Source organism: Phacochoerus africanus, chromosome 5 (assembly GCF_016906955.1).
Source record: "Phacochoerus africanus isolate WHEZ1 chromosome 5, ROS_Pafr_v1, whole genome shotgun sequence".
NCBI classification, from domain to species: domain Eukaryota; kingdom Metazoa; phylum Chordata; class Mammalia; order Artiodactyla; family Suidae; genus Phacochoerus; species Phacochoerus africanus.
Genome location: NC_062548.1, coordinates 72,883,283 through 72,908,788, shown reverse-complemented (window position 1 = coordinate 72,908,788; position 25,506 = coordinate 72,883,283). Strand labels below are relative to the sequence as shown.

The 25,506-nt window shown below is 52.3% G+C and overlaps 3 protein-coding genes across 11 annotated transcripts; 1 reads left to right on the top strand and 2 right to left on the bottom strand.

The window, feature by feature from the left end:
* Nucleotides 1-435: 435 nt before the first annotated feature.
* On the bottom strand, nucleotides 436-3,495 carry AUP1 (AUP1 lipid droplet regulating VLDL assembly factor). Of its 5 annotated transcripts, XM_047781688.1 has the most exons (12): nucleotides 3,336-3,433; nucleotides 3,118-3,255; nucleotides 2,888-3,038; nucleotides 2,489-2,673; nucleotides 2,152-2,224; nucleotides 1,985-2,058; nucleotides 1,696-1,762; nucleotides 1,500-1,602; nucleotides 1,248-1,364; nucleotides 1,016-1,131; nucleotides 711-829; nucleotides 436-613 (listed from the first exon to the last, which is right to left on the bottom strand). In XM_047781688.1, exons 1-12 carry the CDS (start codon nucleotides 3,383-3,385, stop codon nucleotides 577-579), a joined length of 1,230 nt encoding a protein of 409 aa, XP_047637644.1. In that variant the 5' UTR covers nucleotides 3,386-3,433; the 3' UTR covers nucleotides 436-576. The 5 variants fall into 5 exon arrangements, with proteins under 5 accessions (XP_047637644.1, XP_047637643.1, XP_047637646.1 ...); XM_047781687.1 differs by having other exon boundaries at nucleotides 2,888-3,255; nucleotides 3,336-3,495; XM_047781690.1 differs by lacking the exon at nucleotides 1,248-1,364.
* On the top strand, nucleotides 3,445-6,887 carry HTRA2 (HtrA serine peptidase 2). The gene is made up of 8 exons (XM_047781692.1): nucleotides 3,445-4,254; nucleotides 4,379-4,583; nucleotides 4,673-4,867; nucleotides 5,110-5,142; nucleotides 5,362-5,467; nucleotides 5,609-5,678; nucleotides 6,328-6,423; nucleotides 6,531-6,887. The coding sequence occupies exons 1-8, from the start codon at nucleotides 3,767-3,769 to the stop codon at nucleotides 6,694-6,696; spliced, it is 1,359 nt and encodes a 452-aa protein (XP_047637648.1). The 5' UTR covers nucleotides 3,445-3,766; the 3' UTR covers nucleotides 6,697-6,887.
* LOXL3 (lysyl oxidase like 3) lies at nucleotides 6,842-25,506 on the bottom strand. 5 transcript variants are annotated; one of them, XM_047781680.1, is made up of 16 exons: nucleotides 25,311-25,506; nucleotides 23,342-23,666; nucleotides 21,010-21,173; nucleotides 20,163-20,380; nucleotides 13,237-13,293; nucleotides 12,550-12,609; nucleotides 10,060-10,276; nucleotides 9,633-9,813; nucleotides 9,329-9,483; nucleotides 8,924-9,091; nucleotides 8,644-8,806; nucleotides 8,216-8,459; nucleotides 8,009-8,124; nucleotides 7,795-7,931; nucleotides 7,581-7,692; nucleotides 6,842-7,397 (listed from the first exon to the last, which is right to left on the bottom strand). In XM_047781680.1, the coding sequence occupies exons 2-16, from the start codon at nucleotides 23,652-23,654 to the stop codon at nucleotides 7,324-7,326; spliced, it is 2,379 nt and encodes a 792-aa protein (XP_047637636.1). In that variant the 5' UTR covers nucleotides 23,655-23,666; nucleotides 25,311-25,506; the 3' UTR covers nucleotides 6,842-7,323. The 5 variants fall into 5 exon arrangements, with proteins under 5 accessions (XP_047637636.1, XP_047637635.1, XP_047637638.1 ...); XM_047781679.1 differs by lacking the exon at nucleotides 25,311-25,506 and having other exon boundaries at nucleotides 23,342-24,135; XM_047781682.1 differs by lacking the exons at nucleotides 12,550-12,609; nucleotides 13,237-13,293 and having other exon boundaries at nucleotides 25,311-25,504.

The window sequence follows — 25,506 nt, the reverse complement described above, 5'->3', positions numbered from 1 at the left end:
TTAACCCACTGAGCGAGGCCAGGGATCAAACTTGCAATCCCATGGTTCATTAACCACTGCACTAGCCGCGAGGGGAACTCCTCCAACTGCTCCACCTTTTTTAACCTTGTAAGAAGCCTGTGTTTTGCATGAGTGAACTCTACAGCCTGGGTACTTGCTCCTTGATGAAAGGCATTCTGGGACTTGTAGTCCTGCAGCTGTTTCCTCACATACCTGGGCTGAACACTCAAGTGAGGATCCAGGTGCTGTGGACCTTCAGCTCAGTTACCTTCCTCAACACCCCTCATCTCCTGACATGAGAAGGTGACCACAGACAGTTCCATTCTGACCACCCCCCACAAACCCACAAGGAGGTCCTCATTCCCCCGACCCCTGCAACCAAGGGAAAAGGAACTTGCTACGGGACTTTTAAAACCCAGAGAGACAACAGAGATCTTGAGTGAAAACCCTGAATTTAATGAGATATTGGGGGGAGCCCCATCCCTCCCCTTTTACCACCCACCCCTCCGGCCTGTAGTGAGTTGGGTGAGGGCTGCCCCCAGTCTCCGTCCTGCGGCTCTGGGTGCCATCCTGTACTCAGTCAGCCTCCTGGGCCTGCTTCTCTGTGAATCTCCTGTGGGACATAAAGAGAAGGCATTGTTTGGGCTTTCCCGTATTACTTTCTTCCTCCAACCTGCCCCTTCTCTCCTGCTGCTCTCTAGGCTTCTCACCTTCTTGCGTATTCATACAGCGCCTGCTTGCGCTCCTGTAGACTCTCCTGCCGGGCCCAGGAGGACTTGGCAAATGTTAGGGCTGTGGGCTGAGGAGTCGCCGGGCCAGAGCTGGGGAACTGAGGTGATCACAATATCAGAGGGCTTGCGAAGTCATCATCATTAAACACGCATCGAATGCCTACTTTGCAAGAGAGGTACTGTGCTAGGGTCTCAGGATCAAAAAAGAGACATCAGGGAGAGGGAATACGCAGAGTGCCCCATCCCACCCTAAGTCGTGGACTTGCCCATTTCCTGAGTCTCACCTTGGGGGTGGAGGCTGTGGGAAGGGGCTGTGTCCCCTCAGTGATGTCTTCAGGCATGAAAGCTACGGCTCCCTCAAGCAGATTAGTGATGGTCAAGTCTACACAGCCAGTCCTGGCTGGGGAGAAGGGAAGGGAGGACTGGAGAGTCTGTTTCTGTCTTCACCTTCTCCCTTTACCACCCACTTTCCCTCTCTGCGCTTGTCTTGTTGTGTGAGGCTACCCTTTCCCATACCCAGGTCTCTCTGGATGACGCCCAGTGGCACATGGGGCAAAACCTCCTTGACTCTCTGAGCCAGAGTTGCCAGCTGTGCTTCAGAAGGGCCCGGGGAGGGAGGGAAGGAAGACTGGGCTGCAAAAAAGAAATCCGAAATACCGTGAGTGGAGACCTAGAAGGAGGGAAAGGATGACTAGGACAGGTATAGGGAGGAAATCACAACAGGCTAAAAATAAAAAGCTAATAAGCTTTGGTACCGAAACCACACACCTGACTGGGGGCGCAATCTGGGGTGTCTCTGTCGCTTCATGTGCTCTGCTTTGTCTGCTGGAGTGAGTCGTGTCCCCGTCTGGCCCAATTCTTTGGCCAACAGCTAAGGAGAAGTGGAAGATTGGAAGTTTCTCAAGCCTTCCTCTCCTTCCCCAAGGAAAGACCCCCGCCTCCACCTTCCTGTGTCCCCTACCACCTGTTGCACACGGAGGGCAAACTCCTCATTCCCCTCCCCCAGCTGGCGATGAACAGGACGGAGCCACCTGCAAAAAACAACCCAGGACCATGTTGGGGGCACCATCTCTCCACTCTGATACCTCTTTTCTTGGAATAATGGTATGAGGGTGGGGAGATGGTAAATACTTTATATTGCCTCTGTGGTAGAACCTTGATGTTAAAAGATCTGCCAAAGGACAGGGCAGAGGCAGCTACTTCCTTGACACTGAGGTTCCTCCCAGCCACCAAAAAGCGAGGACAGTTAATACCTTACTTGATACACTGTGAAAGGGACGAAAAGTGACCACAGCAGTTCTGAGACCCAGGAGGCGTCTGACACCGTCTGAGGAAAGGACATGAGCCTGGTCTAAGCCAGGGCCAAGAGTAGGAATCTTCCCCTCCAAGCCCAGAGATTTCCTATCCAACACACACTCACCACAGAGACGAGGGGTCTCTGGACTCTCAGGGTGAGAGGCTGTACCACATCCTGGATAGAAAATGGCCAGGAACTAAGAGAGTGAAGAGAGAGAAAGAGGATGGGATTCTAGCCAGCCCAGTCAGCAGCTCATACCTGACTTAAAACAGGAAACTGTAAAACTGTACCAGTAGAAAAATGAGAAATAAAACGATTCGAGGGAAATAACTAAAAGTGAACAAAAACAAACAGACAAAAAACTAGGAATGGAAAGGGTAGGGCTGAAGAAGGTGAAAACCCAAGGGCCCCCAAGCCTGACCACCTACCCAACTGGAGACAGATACCTGTGCTGACCCACCTGAAGCGCAGGAGCCCCTCCCGGCCATTGGTGGCCTCTTCCTCGGGGAATAGCAGCAGAGGGGTGGGGGGAAGCCTCGTGGAAGCACAGAATCTCTTGAGTGACTCCACCAACTCCCCTCGCCCATCCATCTCCATGAAGCCCCGAGACCAGCACACAAAGCTGGGGGGACTATTGAGTAGAGGCTGGGAACGGGGAGGAAAGGAAGCAAGACGAACGTTGCGAAGTGAAAAAAAACCTGACGTGTGGGGTAGAGAAGCGGAGTCAGGGGTAAGGGTTAGTATTTTGTGGTTCTCAGGGGAAACTCGGACTTGGAGAGGGGAGTCCTGAATTGGGCCCCAGGGAACCGCTCCGCTGCGCTGCCGGCCTGTTGCGCTCTCTGCTACATCCCCAACTCACAGTGCTACAGCTGGTGAGCAGGTTGACTATGTTGTGGTCAAAAGGTGTCACGTGGTTGGAAATGAGGACCCTGACACGGTGATCCCGGAGTCCGGAATCCTCCTGCCGGGCCACGAGCCCCAGTACTGCACACATGGTCCGCACCACGAACCTGGGGAGGCAGGTAGCGGTGATTGCGCGGCTTCGGGTCAGGCCCGTCCCTGATCCAGCCCGAACGCCCGGGTCGAAACCTGCGAAGGACACTGTCTGGGAGCGCGCAGCTGACCAAGAAGACGTGGATCCCAAGAAAGAGGCGCAGGACGAGGAGGCAGAACCCGACTGGAGCGTAGAGGAGCAGCGCGAGGAGCAGGAAGCCGTCACCCGGGAGCCTGGGGGCGAGAGGCGAGGTGATCGGGCGCCGAAGGCCAAGTGGTTGCGGGAGACGGCCTCTCCCCGCCGGGGCTCTTACCGGTGCGAGTCAAAGAGCCGCTCCGGCCCCGGTGCGGGGGAAGGCTCCATAGCTGCTGCTTTAGAGGCGTCCGGCCGCCGCCGCCGCAGCCGCCATCTTCGCGCCCTGCCGCAGGGGCTCCTGGGAAGGCGGAGTCTTTGGGCATCCGCCCAGGGTGCCAGGACCCGAAATCCTGTGGCGCCCCGGAAGGGCTAGAGGTCCCAGCATGCCTCGCGGGCCCTTGGGCCACCTCAGAGCTCGTGTCTCGCGGGGACCACAACTCCCGGCATTCGCGGGGCGGGGGCGGAGTCGGCCTCCGGGAATCCTGGGTCCCGGCGTGCACTTCTGGAGACTTCAGGTACCAGCGTGCCCAGCGTCCCGCCGTCCCCCCGCTGGCGTCCGGGGCGCCGCCTCTGTGTAGGGCGGGCGAGGAGGCAGTCGAGGCGGAGCGGATGGCTGCACTGAGGGCGGGGCGGGGTGCAGGCTGGAGCCTTCGTGGATGGCGGGCTTTGGCGGGGGTTCGCTGGGGAAAGGGACCCCTGTTGACCCCTGACCTCCGAGCCCTGCTGACGTCAGGAACTCCTGACCCGCGGGCCGGAGTGACTTATGGGACCCCTGGCTTCAGGGCCCGCTTGTCTGTGGGGGTCCCCGAATCACGAACGTGTCTGACGTCGGGGACTTCGGATCCTCGAGTAGGGGATCCCCGGACCCGGGAAGACTCAGGGACCCCTGGAAACCGTCCGCGCCTGTGGCTGGCGGTGGCGCTAGGCGCTGGAGGGGCAGTGCTGTTGTTGTTGTGGGGCGGGGGGCGGGGGCCCCCGGCCGTCCTCGCCGCAGTCCTTAGCTCGCCGCCCACGTCTCCCAGGAGCCAGTACAACTTCATCGCGGACGTGGTGGAGAAGACGGCCCCTGCCGTGGTTTATATCGAGATCTTGGGCCGGTAACGGTGGGGTAGACCGTGAGGCACCCAAGTCGCGGGCTGGCGGTGGGGGAGGGGGGCGGCGAGAAGGAGGGGTCCGAACCTCCTCACATCCGTGCTTCCTCCCCCAACCTCCCAATCCCAGGCACCCTTTCTCGGGCCGCGAAGTCCCTATCTCCAATGGCTCAGGATTCGTGGTGGCTAGTGACGGGCTCATTGTTACCAACGCTCATGTGGTGGCTGATCGGCGCCGAGTTCGGGTGAGGCTGCCCAGTGGCGACACGTATGAGGCCGTGGTCACAGCTGTGGATCCCGTGGCAGACATTGCCACGCTGAGGATTCAGACCAAGGTGGGGGTCGTGGCAGACGGTGCCTGGCTGGGGCTGTGAATTTGCTCATATCTCCAGATGACAGGTCTCTTGTACCCATTCTTCTTCAGGAGCCTCTCCCCACACTACCCCTGGGACGCTCAGCCGACGTCCGGCAAGGGGAGTTTGTTGTTGCCATGGGAAGTCCCTTTGCGCTGCAGAACACGATCACATCTGGCATTGTCAGCTCTGCTCAGCGTCCAGCCAAAGACCTGGGCCTTCCCCAAACCAATGTGGAATACATCCAGACTGATGCAGCTATTGATGTGCGTCCTGATATGAGAGAAGTGACAGACTAGGTTGGGGGAGGGGGTAGAGGCTGGGTGGTGCGGGGCACCACCTGTGATAGATGGTGGATGAACCTCTACACGGAGCTGGGGCTGCAAAAATGGGGCTACTCCTTGATGGGCTGGGAAGAGAGAGTTTGGAAAAAGTGCCTACATCCTGGTTATGCCCCCCCAGGCATAGAGTCCCTGGATCTCTTCCATATTCTCTCCTTGTCCTGCAGTTTGGAAACTCTGGAGGTCCCCTGGTTAACCTGGTGAGTGGGACATCCTTCTTTCCAAGAGTCCCCTGTCCCAGGTTAGTGTGGGAAGGGGTGGGTTTTGCCTAATTCAATGAGGTTTGGTTCAGTTTCTGAGCAGTTCCTGGTTTCCCAGAATCCAATCAGTTCTCCCAACACTCCGTGCTAGTCTTACTCACGTACCCCCATCTCCTACTATATATTTGGGCTAGAGAATAGTGAGCTCTGTCCCTGCAGGATGGGGAGGTGATTGGGGTGAATACCATGAAGGTCACAGCTGGCATCTCCTTTGCCATCCCTTCTGATCGTCTTCGAGAGTTTCTGCGACGTGGAGAAAAGAAGAGTAAGCCTGGCTTGGGGGGAGTTTCCTTTAAGTAGTGGGAGGGGCATACACTGGGCCTTGCTGGAGAAGAGTCTTTTGGGAGGAGAGGGAAGGGAGAGAAGGGTTGGGCTGGGTGGGGGCTCATTTGTCCCTCTGTCACAGATTCCTGGTTTGGGAACAGTGGGTCCCAGCGCCGCTACATTGGGGTGATGATGCTGACCCTGACTCCCAGGTATGAGCTTTAAGTGACATGTAGGAGCATCTGCATAACTAGTGGTGGGCAGCTGGCACCTCTGTTGGGCTTTGTTCTCAGTCCTATCTTTATTTAAGCTGAGGTGCCTCACACTTGGAGCTATCAGAAGAGCTGTCCTCTTTCATCATCTTGATTTTCTCATGCTACTCCTACTATATTGATTTCATCCCGATATTGCTTTGATTTACAACCTCCAATCCATTAGCCTGGTGTTTAGGGGCCATTTTCCATTTGTCTTCGACTCAGCCTTCCAGCCTCGGCTACCCTATGAGTATATTCTGTTTCAGATAGACTGATTTCCTAATCCCGTGTTTTTATTTCTGTTGTTCTTGTTTTATGTAGTTAAATATTACACCGATCTTTTTAGGTTCAACTTAAGTTATACTTCCTCCTTAAAGCTTAGAATGACATCAGTGCTACTGATTTAACACTGTGCATCATTTGGAATTTTAATTACTTTTTATCTACATGCCTAACTGCTAGATGGCAGAAAGTGAAATTGTTTTGTTTCTGGAGTATGTAGTGCATGCCCTGTCCATACAGTTGTGTGTCGATGAGAGATCTGAGGTGAACTCACAATGCGGAGAGTGCCTTGGTGTGGTTAACAGGGTGATCTGTGTCCTTTCAGCATCCTTGCTGAACTACAGCTTCGAGAACCAAGCTTTCCTGATGTTCAGCATGGTGTGCTCATCCATAAAGTCATCCTGGACTCCCCTGCACACCGGTGAGGAAAAGACTGCCCTGGGAGGTGTAGATGGATGAGGTGTGCATGTGCCCTTGAACTGGGCTGTCTGTTCCCTCCTTTATCTTTCTGTCCGTCTTTTGCCACAGGGCTGGTCTACGGCCAGGCGATGTGATCTTAGCCATTGGGGAGCAGCTGGTACAAAACGCTGAAGATATTTATGAAGCTGTTCGAACCCAATCCCAGCTGGCAGTGCGGATCCGGCGGGGACCGGAAACATTGACCTTATATGTGACCCCTGAAGTTACAGAATGAATGGATCAGCAAGAGTAGGAGGCATCTGCTCTGATTTCCACCTTGTTTTCCTGGCTTGGGCTCTGAGGGCACCTGGACAGAGGATTAAATGAACTAGTTGGGGGCAGGTCCCTCCAACCACCAGCACCAATCCCTGGGCTCTGAGGAATCACAAAAACACTTTTTATATAAAATAAAATTATACCTAGCAACATGTTATACTAAAAAATGGGGGCGTGGGGTGGCGCACTGCTCTGTCCCCCCACAAAAGAGGCTAGAGGTAAAGCTGTATCTCCTGAACTGAGGGGAGATACTGGTGTAGACCATTCTGACCTCCTTTTTTAAGAAAACAAGCCGCTGCCGCCTGTTGTTCGGTCAGTTAATCATGTGTGCTTCTTTGTGGCGTGCTCGGCTTGGTGCTGGGCCTGAGCGAAGATTCCCCATGCCTAGCCACAGGTCTGACAGCTGGCCTAGGGAAGAGGGCAGTAACTTCTGCCTCTTGACAGTTCCACATCCATAGCGCGCACTGGTTGAGTGCTGTGGGCCTGCTGACATCAAGGATTCCTTGGTAAGCTCCTGAGGTAATGGCAGCCTCAGACCCCTAATGGCATTAGGGGCCAGTGGTGGTTTGCAGAGGATGGTGGCACCTTAGATGATCTGGTTGCTGGTCTGGCCAGGATAGCGTTCAAACTTCCTGTTGGCCTCTTCACTAAAGGCATCACCTGCAAGGTGAAGAGGGGGTTTGGGCAGGAAGACAGACCCACTGTGGGGAATGGTGGGTGGAAGGGGAGGGACCAAGAGATCCTGAAGTGGGTGGGAAGGCACAGAAACAGTTGAGGGAGAAGAAAATGAAGGCCTTTCCCTCCCATGCCCCTGTCTTTCTGGCTTCTCTTCCCACCAAGTACCAATGTGGCAGTTGTGCACCCAGATGCGATGGCCGTCATATTTGCAGTTACATTTCATTGCATTGTTGGTGAAGTCACTCTCTGCTACTTCAAAATTGGGGTTGATGACCACCTGTGAGTGGGAGAAAGGCAATTTAACCAGTTCTTAAGTCCCCAAGTGTCTTGAATAAACACACCTCCCACTTGACAGCTGGAAATCTCAGACCCCAGGCACCTGCAGAATGTAGTTTCCTGGTTTCACATCTGTGATGTCGATCCATTGACAGTCAATGTCATGCCGGTAGAGATCCCAGCAACCCACAGTGATGCCTTGCTCGCCAAAGTTGGCGCATTCATACCTCTTCGAGACATCTGAAGACATGGGCCTACGTCAGTGTGAGGCAAGACTGGGGGGTGGCTACTGCAGTCTACTCTAGTCCCCAACTCACCCTCCTGACACTCAGTATCTTCTAGACAGAAACTAGCTTTGTGGCCCTCAGCCACCTTGGTGCCGTTGGGGGTCAGGATATCGTAGTGAGTGAAGATGTCCATACTGTGATAATGCCTGTGGGGACAAGGGAACCCCTGTGTCCTTCCCTGCCCCCCAGCCAGCTTGCCCCACCCCCTTGGCCTTGGCCCTTCTACCTGACACTCACCCATGGCACTCATGCCACACCCAGGAGTGGCGTCCAGCCTTGGGCCGGAAGTCAGCACGTCCCAGGTTGTGGATCTGGGAGGAGAATCGGAGCAGACGCCGGTGGCCGTAAGGCCAGTTGGCGGAGCGGGCGGAGCTGGCCAGGCAGTTCTCCTCAGCAGCACAGTACAGCATGTGCAGGGGCCGGTCCTCGATGTAAGCGGTCTCCTGCACCAGCGCTGAGTGCAGCAGCAGGTCTGATGCGGCTGCACCAGGAAGGAGAGTAAGACGTCACTGCTGAGAGGAGGCCACAGATGCCAGTGCTTCCAGCCCGCAGCCCCCCCCAGAGTTGTGTGAGACTAGTTTTCCACAGGGAAGGCGGACCCCTCCAGGTTACAGCCTTCTCTCCCAACAAAGGGTCTGGCTTGTGTCACCCTACCCTTCACTCACTCTCAGAACAGATGACTCCAGCAGTGAATCGGGTTCCTGTCCTCTTGCAGGCGACATGGGTGCCATGATGAGCACACTGGTCCAGAGACAGCTCAGTCCCCGTGCAGCGCACTCCGCTCATCACCACCTCTGTCACATTCCCCGAGTCCCAATACCAAGTCTCCTGGGGACATACAGAGGTGCTGCTGTGAGGCCCCACCATCCAGCCTCCTGGGCCAAGTTTCCATAGTCCTTGGTTCCAAACATGGCCCTGGGTTCCCCTCTCCTCCTTCCCACTCACCTGCAAGCCGTGGTTGGCGTAGCCCAGTCCGAGTTGCCTGCAGACCACCATGGCTTCCAGTGTCCCCCAGTCATCCCCACAGATGAGGCCCCAGCGAAGGGATCCAGGTCCCCCTATTTGCACCTCGACTCGCCCTTCATGTCGGCTGCGGCCCCCGCTCAGTCGGATCTGTAGTGACAATGGAAGTGCTGGAAGCTTTGGGGGTGAAGCAGTGGAGTGTGTAGCAGGCCTGTGGCTGAACAGTGACGAGGAGGCTCTTAAAGGGCTAGCAAGCAGTGGCATCAGGTGGGAGCTGCAGGATGGTAGGGCCCTGGGGCCATGGGCAGGAGGGCCATCAGACTGCAGACATGACCAGGACGGGGCAGGATGTGAGACACCTGAACCAAGGTGGAAAGGATGACTGACCTTGGCCTCTACCCCAGTGTAGGGCAGATTGCATCGGACTCCAGCATCCTGGCTATGGGAACAGTCCTCGGCTGTGATGTTCTTGTGGGGGCACTTCCAGAGGGAGGGTTCCTGTCCAGAGCATCGAACTTCACTCAAGTGAATGGCACCCATGCCTAAGGTCAGAGGTCGAGGATTGCAAAGTTGTAACTGGAACTTCATTGTCTGCCCAGCAGTCTCCTTCACAGGGACTGTCCACCGACCCCCCCCAAGAGGGGAGGCATGTTTATCTTCTCCGCCCCTCCTCCACCGGTACCCTCCTCACCCTGCCCCATGCGGGCGCCAGTCAGAGCCTCGCGCGCACTCCCGAAGCCCAGCTCCCGACACACCACGCTGGCCGCCTGCAGGTCCCACTTGCGGTCACAGACTGTGCCCCACGTGCCAGCCTTTAGGACTTCTACCCGGCCCTCTCCTGGGTGGGCGCCGCCCTTTAGACGCACTCGGGCCTGTAGAGGAGAGAGGGGTGCCCAAGAGCAGTGAGTGGGAGCATCAGCACAGACAGGGCTGAGCAGACCTGGGAGATGAGAGATTCTGGTGGGAGGGAGCGGGGGGGGGGGTGTCTTGGGTCTGTGGCCCACCCCCTGGAAGGTTCCTCTCTGTCTTCAAAGGTCAGGGCTGTGCTGAGTTGGGGCGGTCAGGCTAGGGGGGTCTCCACCTGGGGTGGGGAAGGTCATAGGCGCTGTCTCACACACCTCCCCCTGAGGCTTCGACTGTTGCTTCTTCTGGCCACTGGACGCTGCGTAGAGAGGGCTTGGCACACAGCTCACCACCGCAGGGGCCCCCCCAGGGCACCTGGTGGTGTCATTGGCACGATAGAACTCCAGGGAGCAGAGGGAGAGGTGGGCCTCCGTGCCCACGCACGCCACCCCATGCAGACCAAAGGAGTGTTGCTGCCGCTGGGCCAGCAGCCTAGGGGGACAGGAGTGGGTGCAGTAGGGTAAAACACGCTCCTGCCTCTCTGCCCACAACCCTCCTCCCGCTCCATGCCGCCACCGTCCCCACCACCTTCCACGACCACTTCAGCCCTTCTTCTCTTCTCTGCAAAAAAGACAGAGACAGGAGTTTTCGTCATGGCTCAGTGGTTAATGAATCCGACTAGGAACCATGAGGCTGCGGGTTCGATCCCTGACCTTGCTCAGTGGATTAAGGATCAGGCGTTGCCGTGAGTGGTGGTGTAGGTCGCAGATGTGGCTCGGATCCCGCGTTGTTGTGGCTCTGGCGTAGGCTGGCGGCTACAGCTCTGGTTAGACCCCTAGCCTGGGAACCTCCATATGCCTCAGGAGCAGCCCTAGAAAAGGCAAAAAGACAAAAAAAAAAAAAAAAGACAGCGACAAAGAGACAAAAGTAATGGTGAGTGTCCAGGCTAAAAGATGACCCCCCCACACACCGATGAGGGAATAGTTGGGGACCTGTAGCAGAAGAACGCTATGGGAAGGAAGGCTGGTCTCCACTGGCCTGACAGCAGCCCTGTTCCGTATGGTTTCAGGGTGCTGGCCCGAATGGAGACGGAGGCTGAGGCGGCTGTGCAAAGAGAACAGGAAGCCAGGGCTGCTCAGCTGGAAGAGATGGACAGGAGTGAGGGGCTGCCACAAACAGGAAGCCCGAACGGCCAGAGGGAGCAGATCCTTCTATCACTGTGACTGAAAAAACTGAATGAGTCAGGATACAGAAGAGTGAGTCAGTCTTGGGTCTACACAGCTTCTTCGAGGCCAGAGGGGCTTCCAGGCCAGCGGATGATGGGCAGTTATGGGAAGAACAGACTAGATGGTGGACGTAGAACAGACTGGCACTGGCATACGTAGAAATGAAGATGTGCAGGTGAAAGACAGACAAACGTTAGAGGGCCCACCTGACCGGAGAAGAGAATGACGATGAAGAAGAGAAGGGCAAAGCTGTCCAATGGGACGCAATGTTGCAGTGAGGGGTGTGATGAAAAACTTTCTTTCCAGAACAGCTTGTTTGACCCCAGAGGGGAAAGGAACCAGACGAGATCTGGTGTTGGTGGAGTGAGCCTGTGAGACTGGTTTGGCAGTGAATTATTGCCAAAAAGTGCTCCATTCCTTGATGTCAGAGGAAGGAATATGACGATTTGAAGCACTGGCTGGGAAGACACACAGAGATGGAAAAGTTAGAAACAAATCAGATAAAGGAGACCTGGAGACGCTGCAGAATACCTTTGGAAGCTCAAGATAAGTGGATTCTGAAGATCAAAGAAACCAGGTTTTCTCCCCAAGTCCTGTCTTGCTGAAAAGAAAAGGCAAAGAGGCCATCACAGGAAAATCCCCTCCTCCCCTTTCTCCAGAACTGATAAGGTGAAAATGACAGTGTGCCCTTTAATGTGGGGGTCGGGGAAGGCCAGAGGGTGGCCATGCTGGGCAAGATGACCCTAAGCTAGAAGGGCACTGCAAGGGTACCCCCAAATTCCAAGCCATTCAGAGGGCATCCGGGGGAGGAGCTGGGGAAGGAGGGGAACCAGGGTGACACGGGGTGATGCCAGGATGCTCTGAAGAGATGAGGAGACGACGGAACAGGCTGAATTCGCTCTACCTTGGCCACTGCTGGAAAGGCTATCAGGGAGCCTTTTCATGCCCAAACTGCCTTTGGAGGCCAAGTGAGATGTAATCCCTTTCTACTCCCCAGGGTGCTGAAGGAACCCAGGAGAAAACTCAGGGTAGCTGGAAGCCTAATTGCATAGACTGGGCCAGGGAGGCAGGACTGTCATCTGACTCCATCCCTGAAAGTTCCAGAGGGGATCTCACCTCCAAGCCTGGAGCACTTACTTTTAAAAAACTGATCAAATAAAGATAAAGTGACAGCCTGATTCCTTAGGCCAACTTAACTGCTTGGGGAAGAGGCAAGCCTGGCATCTGAAGGACAAAGGTTCCAGAGTACCTACTAAAATCCGCTGGGGGAAGATATATAAGCATGTGAGGCCAGGGTAGTCAGTAGTAACTGTCTAGCGAGATTATCAAAAATCGTGTGATGAAGCCTCATTCCTCTGAGAATAGTATAAGGGCCCATCTTGCTTTATATTTCCGTGAAGCATCTGGAAGGTGGCTTGTAGCAGTTGCTGCGCTCCTGGTGGAGGCGTCTCTCAGACCCCTTCCTGACCACAGCCCAACACCCCCCGACTCATCACTCGGCACTCCCTCTCCTCTCCACCCAGCCTGGACTTTATTTACCTCTGGATTGGCCCCCTGCCCACTCGGGGTTTGGGTTGGGCTTTAAGTTTTGTGATTGGTCTGAAAAAATGAGACAGAAGTTAGTGGAGAGAGCGATCAGGTCCATTGCCTGGTAAAGGTAAAAGTTATTTTTTTTTTTTCTCGGTTCTAGGCAGGACCCTTCATGCAGAGCAAGGGAAGGGGCAGAGTGAAGGCAGTCAGATTCCCCACATACACTGCGTGCTGTGTTGTAGGAATGCATGCTGCTCTCTGGATTCAGCCACAGTGATGGGAAATCTAGTTATGCCAATGCAGGTGGTGAAGGCAGAGGGGGTGAGAGGAATGGTAAAGGGAGGAGAGAACGGGAATGTGGGTGAATAAAGGGAGGTTAGGGGTGCGGGGAGAGGAGGAAGCATGCAGATGGCTGAGGCTGCAGTGGAAGCAATTTGGGGCAAGTATAAGATGCAGAGGCGTCTCCTCAGCCATTCCTACATTATTTCCTCCTTGTGCTTCCTGAGATCAAAGCTGACCCATCCCCATGCCTGCCTTCCCTGCCCACCCCTCCCCCCCTGCAATAGCCATTTTCCAGGCATATCCCTAGTTCATCAGCTTGGGTTCTGGGATGGACATGGATAGGCTGCCTTCCATCCATCCACCTCCTGGGGCCACAGGAATGAGCAGGAGGTCCCGGGGCTCTTGCCCCATTACCTTCCAAGGGGCTTGGAGCGTCGGGCCGAGGCTTTGGCCGCTCGCTTCCTCAACTTTCTGTGAGGATAAGACAACAGCAGAGTCAGGATCAGTCTAGAACCACGTGGGAAAATCTGGTGTAACTGGGACCAGGGGCAAGATTCCTTTTCCAGCAGACAGAGGGATTTGTGGGGGGAGGATAGTGTAACATCAGAAACCACCAGGGTTCTACCTTTTACGGCTGTCTGGCCTCATAAGCACATGGCCAGGTGGGTAAGCAGCAGTGAAGGTCATGGACTCAGGGCTGATTAAGACTCTATACCATACAAATTCGGCTAGGGCAGATGAGGAATAAGGACTTGGGGTGAAGTTCAGGTTGATCTAAACCTGAGGGGAGAGCTAGGGGGATGGGTGTTAGGACTGTCGTTAGGATTGCTGGACCAAGCGAGGAGAGAGAGGTGACCTGATCATGCCTAGGGAGGCTGTGTGTCTTCTTTTCTTGGATGATCTCTGGCTTCTGGTATGTCCAGGACTGAGGCCAAGGAGCCAGGACCAAGGACCAAGGCTGGAGAGCAAGGGACGTTCACTTGGTCTGGCTGGGGAGCATGAGGCCAGGCTGCTTAGGATGACAACACCCTTCCTGTCTAAGTTCAATCCCAGATGCTTTAGTCATTCACAAACTGAGTTCATCTCCCAAACATCCAGGGAAGTAAGTTCTAAAAATCTTCTTGCCTTTTCTTGGGTCATTTTTAGGGCCGCACCCTCGGCATATGGAAATTCTTGAGCTGGAGCTGTGGCTGCTGGCCTGCACCACAGCCACAGCAATGCCATATCTGAGGCTCATCTGTGACCTATGCCACAGCTCATGGCAACACCGGATCCTTAAACCACTGAGCAAGGCCAGGGATCGAACCCACATCCTCATGGATACTAGTTGGGTTCTTAACCCACTGAGCCACAACTGGAACACGTCTTATTTCTTTTTAATTGGCTTAAATACCCGGCTTGTTTTACTTTTCAAGAGGTTGTCTTAAGTCTCATGTATGGAAACTAGGTCTGTTTCTCTTCTTCTTCTCTCTTTGATTTTTGCCCTTTGTCCTGTCCACCTACATATAGATGAATGCAGGTCTTCTCTGTGTGTCCTTATAAATTTATGGAATTCTCGGTTATCCTCTTAGTTATCTTTTCTTTGAACATATTCCTGCTCTGCTGGTTCTCGTGAGGGGTCATATTAGGACGTAGTACACTCTGTGCAGATGCTAGGATTTTAATACATATATTTTTAAACAGGTCCCAGATGCTGGTATTTCCTGCCCTGGCTTCTTCCTGAGGATGTACTTGGTTGGTCTTTTTTGCCAAAACTTTCAACATGTCTAACATTCCTAGTAAAAAGTCTGCAGTAACACTCCGGTCCCTTTCCTGAGGCACTACGAAGAGTTTACAACCTTTCGTCATAGAAGCCTAGTGTGAAACTTTTCTCCAGATGTATTTTTCTTAAACATGTCTAAAAGGAAATATACTTGGCACTTTCTTTTACTAGTAACCCAGAGAGATCATCTTGATCTCCAGAGTATTCACTCAGAAAATGCAGTAGTACTGAGAAATTTAGAAGTACTTCTAAGTTAGGTAAGGACTATACAAGATCTTTATATATTATATGGTCTATATTACAACATATATTATAAGGCGTAATACAGGTTATGTTAAGGACCTGGTACTTATTTAGGGCCAGTACTGATATTTGCCTTTTTTTTTTTTTTTTTGCTATTTGTAGGGCTGCTCCTGGGGCATATGGAGGTTCCCAGGCTAGGGGTCTGATCGGAGCTGTAGCCGCCGGCCTACGCCAGAGCCACAGCAACGTGGGATCCGAGCCGCGTCTGCAACCTACACCACAGCTCACGGCAACGCCGGATCCTTAACCCACTGAGCAAGGGCGGGGATCGAACCTGCAACCTCATGGTTCCTAGTCGGATTCGTTAACCACTGAGCCACGACAGGAACTCCGATATTTGTCTTGATTTACATTTCTTCATTCACAAATGTGCTTGTTTTCCCTAGCATTTGTTCCTTCAACCATCAAACATAAAAACCTCCCCACATCTGCACATCCTCCTCTCATACCAACTGTCTCTTTTCTCTAAGGCCACTGCCCCCAAATGTTTCTGAATTCCTTCCCCTATGACCCTTTGTCTCCTTCTCAATTGAATCCTTTTATTTATTTTTTTTATTTTTAATGTTTAATTTTTTTAGGGCCGCCCGTATGCCATATGGAAATTCCCAGGCTAGGGATCCAATTGGAGTCACATCTGTGACCTATGCCAAAGGCTTGCGGCAACACTGGATCCTTAACCCACCAAGCAAGGCCAGGGATCGAACCCACATGCTCATGGATACTAGTTGGGTTCTTAACCTATTGAGCCACAACGGCAACTCCCTCAGTTGAATCCTTTTACATATGTTCAAATACCTCTCCCTCTTTCTCACACGCCCCCCTCCACCCCATATCTTTCTTCTTCTTCATAGAAAAACTTTTCAATGGTTGTCAACACTTATCATCTTTATATCCTCTTTTTCCACTCATTCCTCAGCCCACTCCTTTCTGGATTTCCCCACCTGTCATTCTGTGATAATAAATCCAGAAGACTTTTTTTTAGTCTCACTGACTCTTAGTAGCATTTGACACTGCTATTCTCTTTCTTTCTCTCCCTCCTGTTGTTTGATTAGCTCTCATCACCTCTGTATTCTCAGCACTTTGCACAGTGCTTGGCAAATAGTAGAAGTTCAAAAAATATCTGCTAAACTGATATGAACTAGAGGAGTGACTTTATTCTTTTTTTTGCCTTGCCTGCAGCATGTGGAAATTCCCGGGCCAGAGATTGAACCCGTGCCACAGCAGCGACCCAAGCCAATGCCATGACAATGCTGGATCCTTAACCCACTGCACCACAAGAGGAGTCCAAAGACTGACTTCTTAAAGAGCACTTAAGCTCTTAGAACCTTAACTTCTTTGCCTGCAAAGGGCAGTAAAGCAAATGGTTCAATTTTCTATACATTCTTTTCCTCTCCTAAAATTCTGCAACTTTCACATGTGCTGGGGCAGAACTACCAAACCAAATTTAAAAATGACACAGACATCATGTTCTGATTTTCTTATTCCCTAAATCTTACTGATTTTCTCTACAAGCTAGCCGATGGATCTTCTTTCTCTAAGGAAAGCAGAGTTGTTTAGAGCTTCTTGCTGATCCTTTATAATTCTGTTACCTATGAGGAGTCTCCCTCTGTCTGTCTGACCTGTAAGAGGGTATCTATATCATATCCTCAAAACAAACTCTCCCGGGACTCCTGTAATCACTCTCCCCACTAAGAATGACCTTTGTACTTGGTATACCTCCTTTTCAGCCTTCATATCCTAGACTCAGTAAGAGATTCCAATATGTACACAAATATTCCTTTTTTTTTTTTTTGCTTTTTGCCTTTTCTAGGGCCGATCCTGTGGCATATGGAGGTTCCCAGGCTAGGGGTCCAATCGGAGCTGTAGCCACTGGCCTACGCCAGAGCCACAGCAAAGCGGGATCCGAGCTGTGTCTGAACCTACACCACAGCTCATGGCAACGCCAAATCCTTAACCCACTGAGCAAGGCCAGGGATCGAACCTGCAACATCATGGTTCCTAGTCGGATTCTTAAACCACTGCACCACAATGGGAACTCCATACACAAATATTCTGGATTTCTGAAAAGTACTTGAGGCTGTGCATACTTAGGGACAATTCCTGGGCCTCAAAATTCCAGGGATGGCCCATGTCTAAAGCTAGTTCAGGAGTTCCCGTCGTGGCGCAGTGGTTAACGAATCCGACTAGGAACCATGAGGTTGCGGGTTCGGTCCCTGCCCTTGTTCAGTGGGTTAACGATCCGGCGTTGTCGTGAGCTGTGGTGTAGGTTGCAGACGCGGCTCGGATCCCGCGTTGCTGTGGCTCTGGCGTAGGCCGGTGGCTGCAGCTCCGATTCGACCCCTAGCCTGGGAACCTCCATATGCCGCGGGAGTGGCCCAAGAAATAGCAACAACAACAACAACAAAAAGACAAAAGACAAAAAAAAAAAAAAAAGCTAGTTCATATTAACATGAAGCCCAGAGAGGCCTTGATGGCACCATCCTTCTCTTGAGCAGCTTCAGAATCCTTTAGTTATTTTTTCTCTTATTTTCTATCTTCTATAGTCATCCTATATCTATTCGTTCCCCTCTCTCCTTGTTGTCACCTCCTAATCAGCTTCATTTTTATAACTCCTAACTAGCCTTACTGCATCTAGAACCTTCTCTTCCAATTCACGACTATCAGCAAACTTTTAAAAACACTGGCCTTATGTGATCACTGTCCCATACAAGTACTTTTATTTTTAATTTTCAGTAAGATAAAGGTAAAACTCTCCAATTTGGCATTACAAGTGTTCCATTTTCTAGCCTTGTTTTAGCCATTCAGAGCTTCCTTCTACTATTTCTCAGTATAAGCCTTTGACTCTAGTCCACTGTCTTTCAAAATATCCTATTCATTCTCATCCCCGTCCAGGTCAGCAGTGACTTCCATGTTGCTAAATTTAGCATTTGTTTCTCAGTCCTCTTGTTTTTAGACCTGCCGGCTATTTAAATCGTATTAACCCTTCAGAACCTGGTGTTTGGATTAGGAAAGAGAATGAACAAGCACAGGAAAAGGAATATAGCCTCAAGGAAGGTAATAACAAAGAAGCACAGCACATAGATGTTTTAAGGCATATGAGTCTCTATACCAGATAAAGCATATTCTTTGGGGCTGAAAGAACTTTCAGATGCATCTCAGAGCCAAGACGAGGAAAATGTGAGCAAGTATGGAAAAGACTGGAATTTGGATAATGTACAGACTTTTACAAAGAAGGAAAAGGATTCCTCAATCTAGAGATAATATTTCAGAGTAAGTTATTAAATAGAAAGTTTGTGAGCATTGAGGAAAAAAAAAAAGGTGATCCTTAGAAATCTTAAAAAGGATTTCGGTAAAAATTCACTCCGTTAAACCATCATGATTTCCTTTCTTGATAGGATTACTAAATTGGAAGGCTGCGTAGTGGCTGTGAACATTGTACATCTGGATTTTAGCAAAGACTAACAAAATTTCCCCTATTTCATTATAGATAAGATGGTGAAAGAGGGCTACCTCATTGCAGTGTTCAGTTGGTTCCCAACTGGTTGAAAAAACATTTCACAACTAATGATTAAAGGTTTGATGTAAATCTGGAGGATTCATAAGCAGAGTTAGACTGGTTTTAAATATTTCAACAATTTTAACAGTCACTTTGATGAAGTCAGAAGGCATGGCTATCTATTGAACAGAGGAGGCTGGGAGGGATGACAAGTGGAAACTAATGTCAAGATTCAAGATAATCTCCATACTAAGTGAAGTACATCAGGCAGAGAAAGACAAAGATCATATGATATCACTTACGTGTGGAATCTAAAAAAAAAAAGATATAAATGAACTTATTCACAAAACAGAAACAGACTCACAGACATAGAAAACTTACCATTACCAAGGGGAGGAGATAAATTAGGAGTTTGGGATTAACATTTACACACTACTACTGCATGTAAAAGAGATAAACAACAAGGACCTACTGTACAGCACAGGGAACTGTTTAATATCTTGCAATAACCTATAAAGGAGAAGAATCTGAAAATTACATATATATAAATAAATACATGTGATCACTTGGTTGTACAGCTGAAGCTAATACCATGTTGTAAATTAACTATATTTCAGTTAAAAGTGGTTGAAAAAACATGCGAGATAATCTCATGGGATCATCATGGCTTTTTAATGATGTATCAAACTAATTTAATGGGTAAACTCAATAGATTTAGGTTCAAACAGGTTGCTCTGTCCGTGTCAAGGATGAATTTAGGTGATTACAAGGTCAATACGAGCAGTGGGAGGCTGCCTTCACAGAAGGGCAATGAGAAATCTGGAAGTGCTTAAATTAAAGATAAGCATTTCTGCTATACCCTGCCCTGATCAGACCACATCCGAAGTAGAATGCCCAATGGAAAGTCACCTAGACGTTAAGAGGTCTGCCTGCAACACTGATCTAAGGAAGAGCTGAAAAAAAAAAAAACCAAAAAACAAAAAACAAAAACAAGCCCAATCATCTGAATTAACGGAAAGGAAAATGGCCAGAGGAGATGCTCCAGGGAAGCCAGACGCTGTAAGCACAGAGCCATTCATTCACCAGTAGGATTCGCACCTCGGGAAGAGAGACGGAGCGTTACACCAGGGCTCCAGGGCAGATGGAGGGGGCCCGCGTCTGGGCCGGAGGACATGCCAGAAAACTCCTAGGAGTCCCCAGGGCTCCGGCGCTCCCTGACGCGCCTCGCGGGCCGCTTGGACCCAGGGTGGGGCGGGCCTCTCCCGGCCGCCCCCCCACCCCCGGCCTTCAGGGATTGGCGCTCTGGCCTGGACACGCAGCCCACCGGCGCCCAGGGCGCGTCACCGTCGGACGCCCGGCGCCCCGCCCCGCGCTGGCCGTGCCCGGGTGCGGCCGCACCCCACCCCACCTCGGACCCCCGGCCCCCGGGCCGCCCTGGCGCGGTGACGGTAACCTCAGCTGCCCGCTGGCCGGCGGGCCACTGGGAGTGGCCTCACGAGGCCAGGGACTCGCCTGGGGCGTGGACACGCCGCCTGCCGACCGATGGCGTCCAGGCCAGACGCTCGCCCCGCCCCGGCTCCGGCCACTGGACAGCTGGAGCCTCGCGGCCCCGCAAGACTTCTCGGCTCCCCGGTTTCGCAGAGGCCTAGATATTTGCCACCGTTCCGGAGCCCCCGGCTCCCCCAGGGCCCCGAACCTTCTCGGAAGTCTCCCAACATTTTTTAAAATATAAGCACCCCTCAACTCCACTCCGCTGCACTAGCGCCCGCGCCCCTTCACCTGTAGAAAGCCACGTTGACCCTCTTTTCGCTGGGGAAGCCCAGCATCCCGCAGACCACGTGGCTGTTGTGGGCGCTCCAGCCTTTGTCACACACTTGCGACCAGCCTTCCGGAAGCCTGACTTCGACCAGTCCCTCGGTCACGGGCAGGGGCCGCCGGCCCCGCCCGACGACGGCTGGTCGAAGGCGCACCTCCTCCACTTGCAGGTGATGGTCTACCTGCAGATGGGATCACAAGCAGAGGAAGGAATCCCAGGGGCGCCTTTCATATGTCCCGCCATCCTTATGGAACCCCGACTGAGCGAGCTGGCTGTATCCCCAATGGGCTGAGAGGCAGGCCTGCTCTCCAGGAGGTAGCGACTGGGGTGTTCGGGTGTGCTGACTCTCCTGCAGCCGTGTGAGTGGAAGGACATGCTGTCCTCTGAGAAGTGATGAAGGGTCCTGGAGAAGCTGAGGAAGGAGCACCTCACTGCCTGCAGCCTGAGAGAGCACTTCATAGGGGAAATGGCGTGGAAGGAGGAGGACAAACTAGGAAGGGAGCTGTCCCAGGAGAGCAGGAACCTCTGAGGTGAGGGAGAGCACACGATGCCCTGGGGACCAGGGATGAAGTTGGGATGGCTCATGCCAGGCTTAGTAACTTGAATGCTAATGCCAAACCTGGACTCTACAGTGTCTCAAACTCTATCATTTTTTTTGCACACACACCGCCCAAGCCTCCCATCAACCCAAATGATCCCATTGGGCATGTGGGATCCCCTATCTTCTCGTTTCTCCTCTAACCACATATAACCACCCCACAGCCCTCTCTGTCTGCCATCTTGGGTGGTATGTGCATCTGACCTACAGACCTCGATGACATTGGAATCTGAGAAGCCAGGGAGGCGCTCGTCCTTGCAGATGACCCCAGCATCCTCATCGTGGGTACAGTCACTGTTCCCCCAGCCCCGGGAGGCACATTCAGTCACACTCTGCTCAGTCCCTCTGCAGTTCAGGTTGTCCAGCCAGATACGGCCTGTGGAGTGGCAGAGATAAGAGGAAAGAGAGGTTGGGGGAAGTTTGGGGGGAGTGATGGGAATGTGGGTGAGAGTAAGCATGGAAGCCTCACACCTGGCCAGTGTTATCCCATTTTTCCTGGTAAGACAATGAATGGGGAATGGAGAGGGGACCCTGGAAAGGAATAGGAAAGGGAGTGTCAGATTGATGGAGGGTTGGTAGTGATCTGGGGATACTCAAGAATTTGGGGGGAGTTCCCGTTGTGGCGCAGTGGAATCGAATTCGACTAGGAAGTATGAGGTTGCAGGTTTGATCCCTGGCCTTGCTCAGTGGGTTAAGGATCCAGTGTTGCTGTGAGCTGTGGTGTAGGTTGCAGACGTGCCTCAGATCTGGCATTGCTGTGGCTGTGGTGTAGGCTGGTGGCTACAGCTCTGATTAGACTCCTAGCCTGGGAACCTCCATATGCCGCGGATGCGGCCCTAAAAAGACAAAAGGTGAAAAAAAAAAAAAAGAATTTGGTAGGGTGAATGAAAAACTAAGAGTCAACACTGAAGTTCTGATCAATCCTTTCCCATTCAATGATAGCTACAACTAATCCAGCATGTATTGTGTATGAGGCACTCTGCCAAGGTATGTACATAAGTGATCATTCTTAGAACAGAGTTACCACCATTTTGTCTAAAGAAATCGGGGTTCAGAGAAGTTAAGTAACTTGCCTAAGGCCACGCAGCCAATACTCAGGTCTTAGGGATTTGAGCCATTTGTGAGACTTGGAAATCTAAGATCCTTTCACCTCAGCCTTACCTTTTCCCACGTGCCCACCCTGCCTGTGCTGCCATGTTGCCCTGTCTTCTCTGCCTGGACCAAATGGACATGAGTATCACTGACTTCCTCTCAGAATGGGGTATCGTCTCAAAGGTTGGTTCCAGCCAATGTGCAGGGACCCCTCATGCATATCCTGACAGGACTCACCCAGCTTCTGCTGGAATATCTACCTTCTGCCCCACCAGGCTGCTGGAACCATCATGAAGTCCTTATGACTCTATGACTTTTCCCCACCAGGTCTGATTCAGTCCTCTGATGCTATCTAGAAAAATCCTTCCGCCAAAGGACTTTCTCACATTTGAAGACAACTATCACATAATTGTTACTCAAGCCTTGTCTTTTCATCCCAGATATTCCTCCTTGAAACCTGATTTCCAATTTTTCACATCTGGGCAGCTCTCCTTTGAAAGTATTTTCACTTTCTGCTGTCTCTTTTTAAATGTGGCATGTAAAGTGACATTTTATTCCAGAAGTGGTCTGGCCAGTGGGAATTGGGGGGTCAGCTGCAGACCACACCAGCTTCTGCCTATCTGTCCCACTATGAGCTCACGCAGTGCAAGCACCCCCAGGTCTCAGCGGGAATTGCTCCTAAGCCCCTACCACCCACATTCCTACTTGTCCTAGAGTTTACACTTGCCTTTGGTAAGTTCTAGCTTGTTGGTTTCAGCTCTGGCCTGTAATCTGATTTTTGTTGGCTGTAGTATCTGTGATTCTTTCTGGCTTTGGGACATTCAGACATCATTTATCTACTTTCAGCTTCCCATGAAACCAGCAGTACTTTAATCAGACAGGGCTCATCTGTGTCAGGGCTGTCCTTGTATGTAGCTTTATAGAATCATATATATATATATATATTTTTTTTTTTTGGGAGAAAGGAACTTAGAGATCAGTCATTTTATTTATTTATTTATTTTTAAGGCCTCACCTGCGGCATATGGAGGTTCCCAGGCTAGGGTAACCGGAGCTGTAGCCACTGGCCTATACCACAGCCACAGCAATGCCAGATCTGAGCCACTGGCCTACACCACAGCTCATGGCAACTCTGGATACTTAACCCATTGAATGAGGCCAGGGATTGAACTTGTGTCCTTATGGATGCTAGTCAGATTTGTTTCCACCGAGCCATGACAGGAACGCCCATCCAGTCATTTTAAACATGGGGCATCTGAGCCTCAGAGAAGGCACTGACCAGCCTAAGTTCACACAGCTCTGAGAAGTGGCTGTTGGTTGGTTTGTCCCATGACGAGTTTATTACTTGACACTGGCTATTCTTGGTGGTCCGTATCCCTGTGACTGTGCCATCCTGGTGTGCTCTCTCCCTATACTTAGGCAATACCTGGGCTGTGTCTGAGCACTGCTCACCTGTTCCGGGGCCATATTTGGCACTGTGGGTCCAGCCTGTGGCCTCTGTGAAGCCCAGCTCCCGGCATAAGACATGGGCAGCCTGCAGCGTGAAGTCGTCATCGCAGATGGTGCCCCATTCGCCTGCTCGCTGTATCTCCACGCGGCCCTCGAAGGGCTTTCTGGGGAAGCCGGCCAGCCGGAACCGCAGGTCCTGGCTCCCGGCCCTCGTCTCAGGGGCCGTGGATGGGGATGGAGATCCGAGGCACAAGTTGCACAGCAGGCACAGCAGCAGCCCCTGTGGGCTCCACTGCCAGACACTGACTGGTTGCATGGCAGGGAAGGCCTGGGTACCCCAGAGAAAGAGCATGTGAGAGAAGCTGAAACTGAGCCAGAGCTAGGTCTGAGAGGTCATAAGAGGAAAAGGGACACTGGTTAAGACCAGAGACAGGGAGACAGGGAGACAGCACCAGAGAACGAGCGGGACCCAGGGAGTGAGAGAGACAGTGAGAAAGAAACACACACTAAATAAAAGCAGACACAGAGTCAAAGAGGCACCGACTGGAAGACCCAGATAGGAGAGGTGAGAGACAGACATAGAGACAGAGAAAGAGGTTCTCCCTCCCTTTTGTAAAGAATAAGACTCTCAGCATTACTTGTTATGTCTCACAGTGTCCTTCCCTCTTTGGGCCATCATCACCTCCATACCCCGACTCAGGGGCCTGGGAGACACAGTGATCACAAGACAGAGACTAGAGGAGTTCCTGTCATGGCACAGTGGTTAACGAATCCGACTAGGAACCATGCGGTTGCGGGTTTGATCCCTGGCTTCGCTCAGTGGGTTAAGGATCCAGCGTTGCTGTGAGCTGTGGTGTAGGTCGCAGATGCGGCTCAGATCTGGTGTTGCTGTGGCTGTGGTGTAGGCTGGTGGCTACAGCTCTGATTAGACCCCCAGCCTGGGAACCTCCATATGCTGTGGGAGCGGCCCTCAAAAGGCAAAAGGACAAAAAAGAAAAGAAAGAAGAAGACAGAGATTAGAGACCAAGATCAGAGACGGGTCAAAATAAAGAGAGACTGAGCAAGAGACACTGAGAGGAAGACCCAGACAGACAGGATGTGAGAAGGGAAACAGAATGAAAGGGGACCAAACCGACAGTGGAAAGAGACCCTGTTGAAGACGGCCAGAAGGGGCTCAGTAGAGCACCTGGGACCCAGAGAGCAGCTGAGAAAAGGAGGCAGTAGGTGAGGAGGAGGGGGACTGACAGGTGCCAATTGCAGAGACAGGAGGGACCCAGATGACCCCACTCAGCCGGTCAGACAGAGGCAGGCAAGGAGGGGCTTAGGAGACCCTCCATCCCCTGAATGGCAGCCAGGCAGAGAGTCTGTTCTGGGCAGATTCCAGGCTGTGCAGGCAGAGACCAGAATGCATCAGAGAACTCGCTGCACACCCTACATGCTCTGCAGGGTCAAGAGGCCCAGGAGGGCCAGGCCTCAAGTTGCGGGGGATGGGGTGGGGTTGTCCAAGCCTCTGGCCAACACCGCCACCGCCATCACCGGGCAACCGGAGGCGAGGGCACCAATCAGTTTCTCAGCCAAGGCCTTTCCTTCCGTGTGGAGTGGAGAACAGCCCCTCTACAGGGAGCTCCCCCCACCCCCAACATGCTTCCCCCAACTCAGACAAACAACCCAACAAGACAGCTTTGTTCGGGCACATCTTGGCTTGGGGACCCAGGGATGGGGCCTCACAGAGGAGCCCCCAGCCTCAGGGCCCTCCCGGCTGCCCTATTTGGAACACCCTGTACCCCACCCCCCAATACCTGCTTCCTTTCTCCACTCTCCTCCTGCCTTCCTCTTCTTTGACAAAAATAGAGCCCTCAATAGGTTGGCTTCCCTTTGATTCTATCCCACATCACGCCTTTCCCCTGCTCCTTCCACCATCCTCTCCATCCGCAACTCCCCTTCATTCTGCCGGCAGCCTGACTCCCCCTACCTTGGCCTGAGCGGGGCTCTAGCGGCTGGGAGAAGAGTCCTGGTCCTGGAGATCAGTCCTAGGACTTCCAAAAAAAGTGCTCTGCCAGGGGAGACTGGATCCCCCCCTTTCCTTTCGTTCCTCCCAAGTCCCCCTGGGCCCTCCCACATTCCGCCTTCTCCCTTGATCCCTCGCAAGCCAGTTCCCTCCTCTTCTC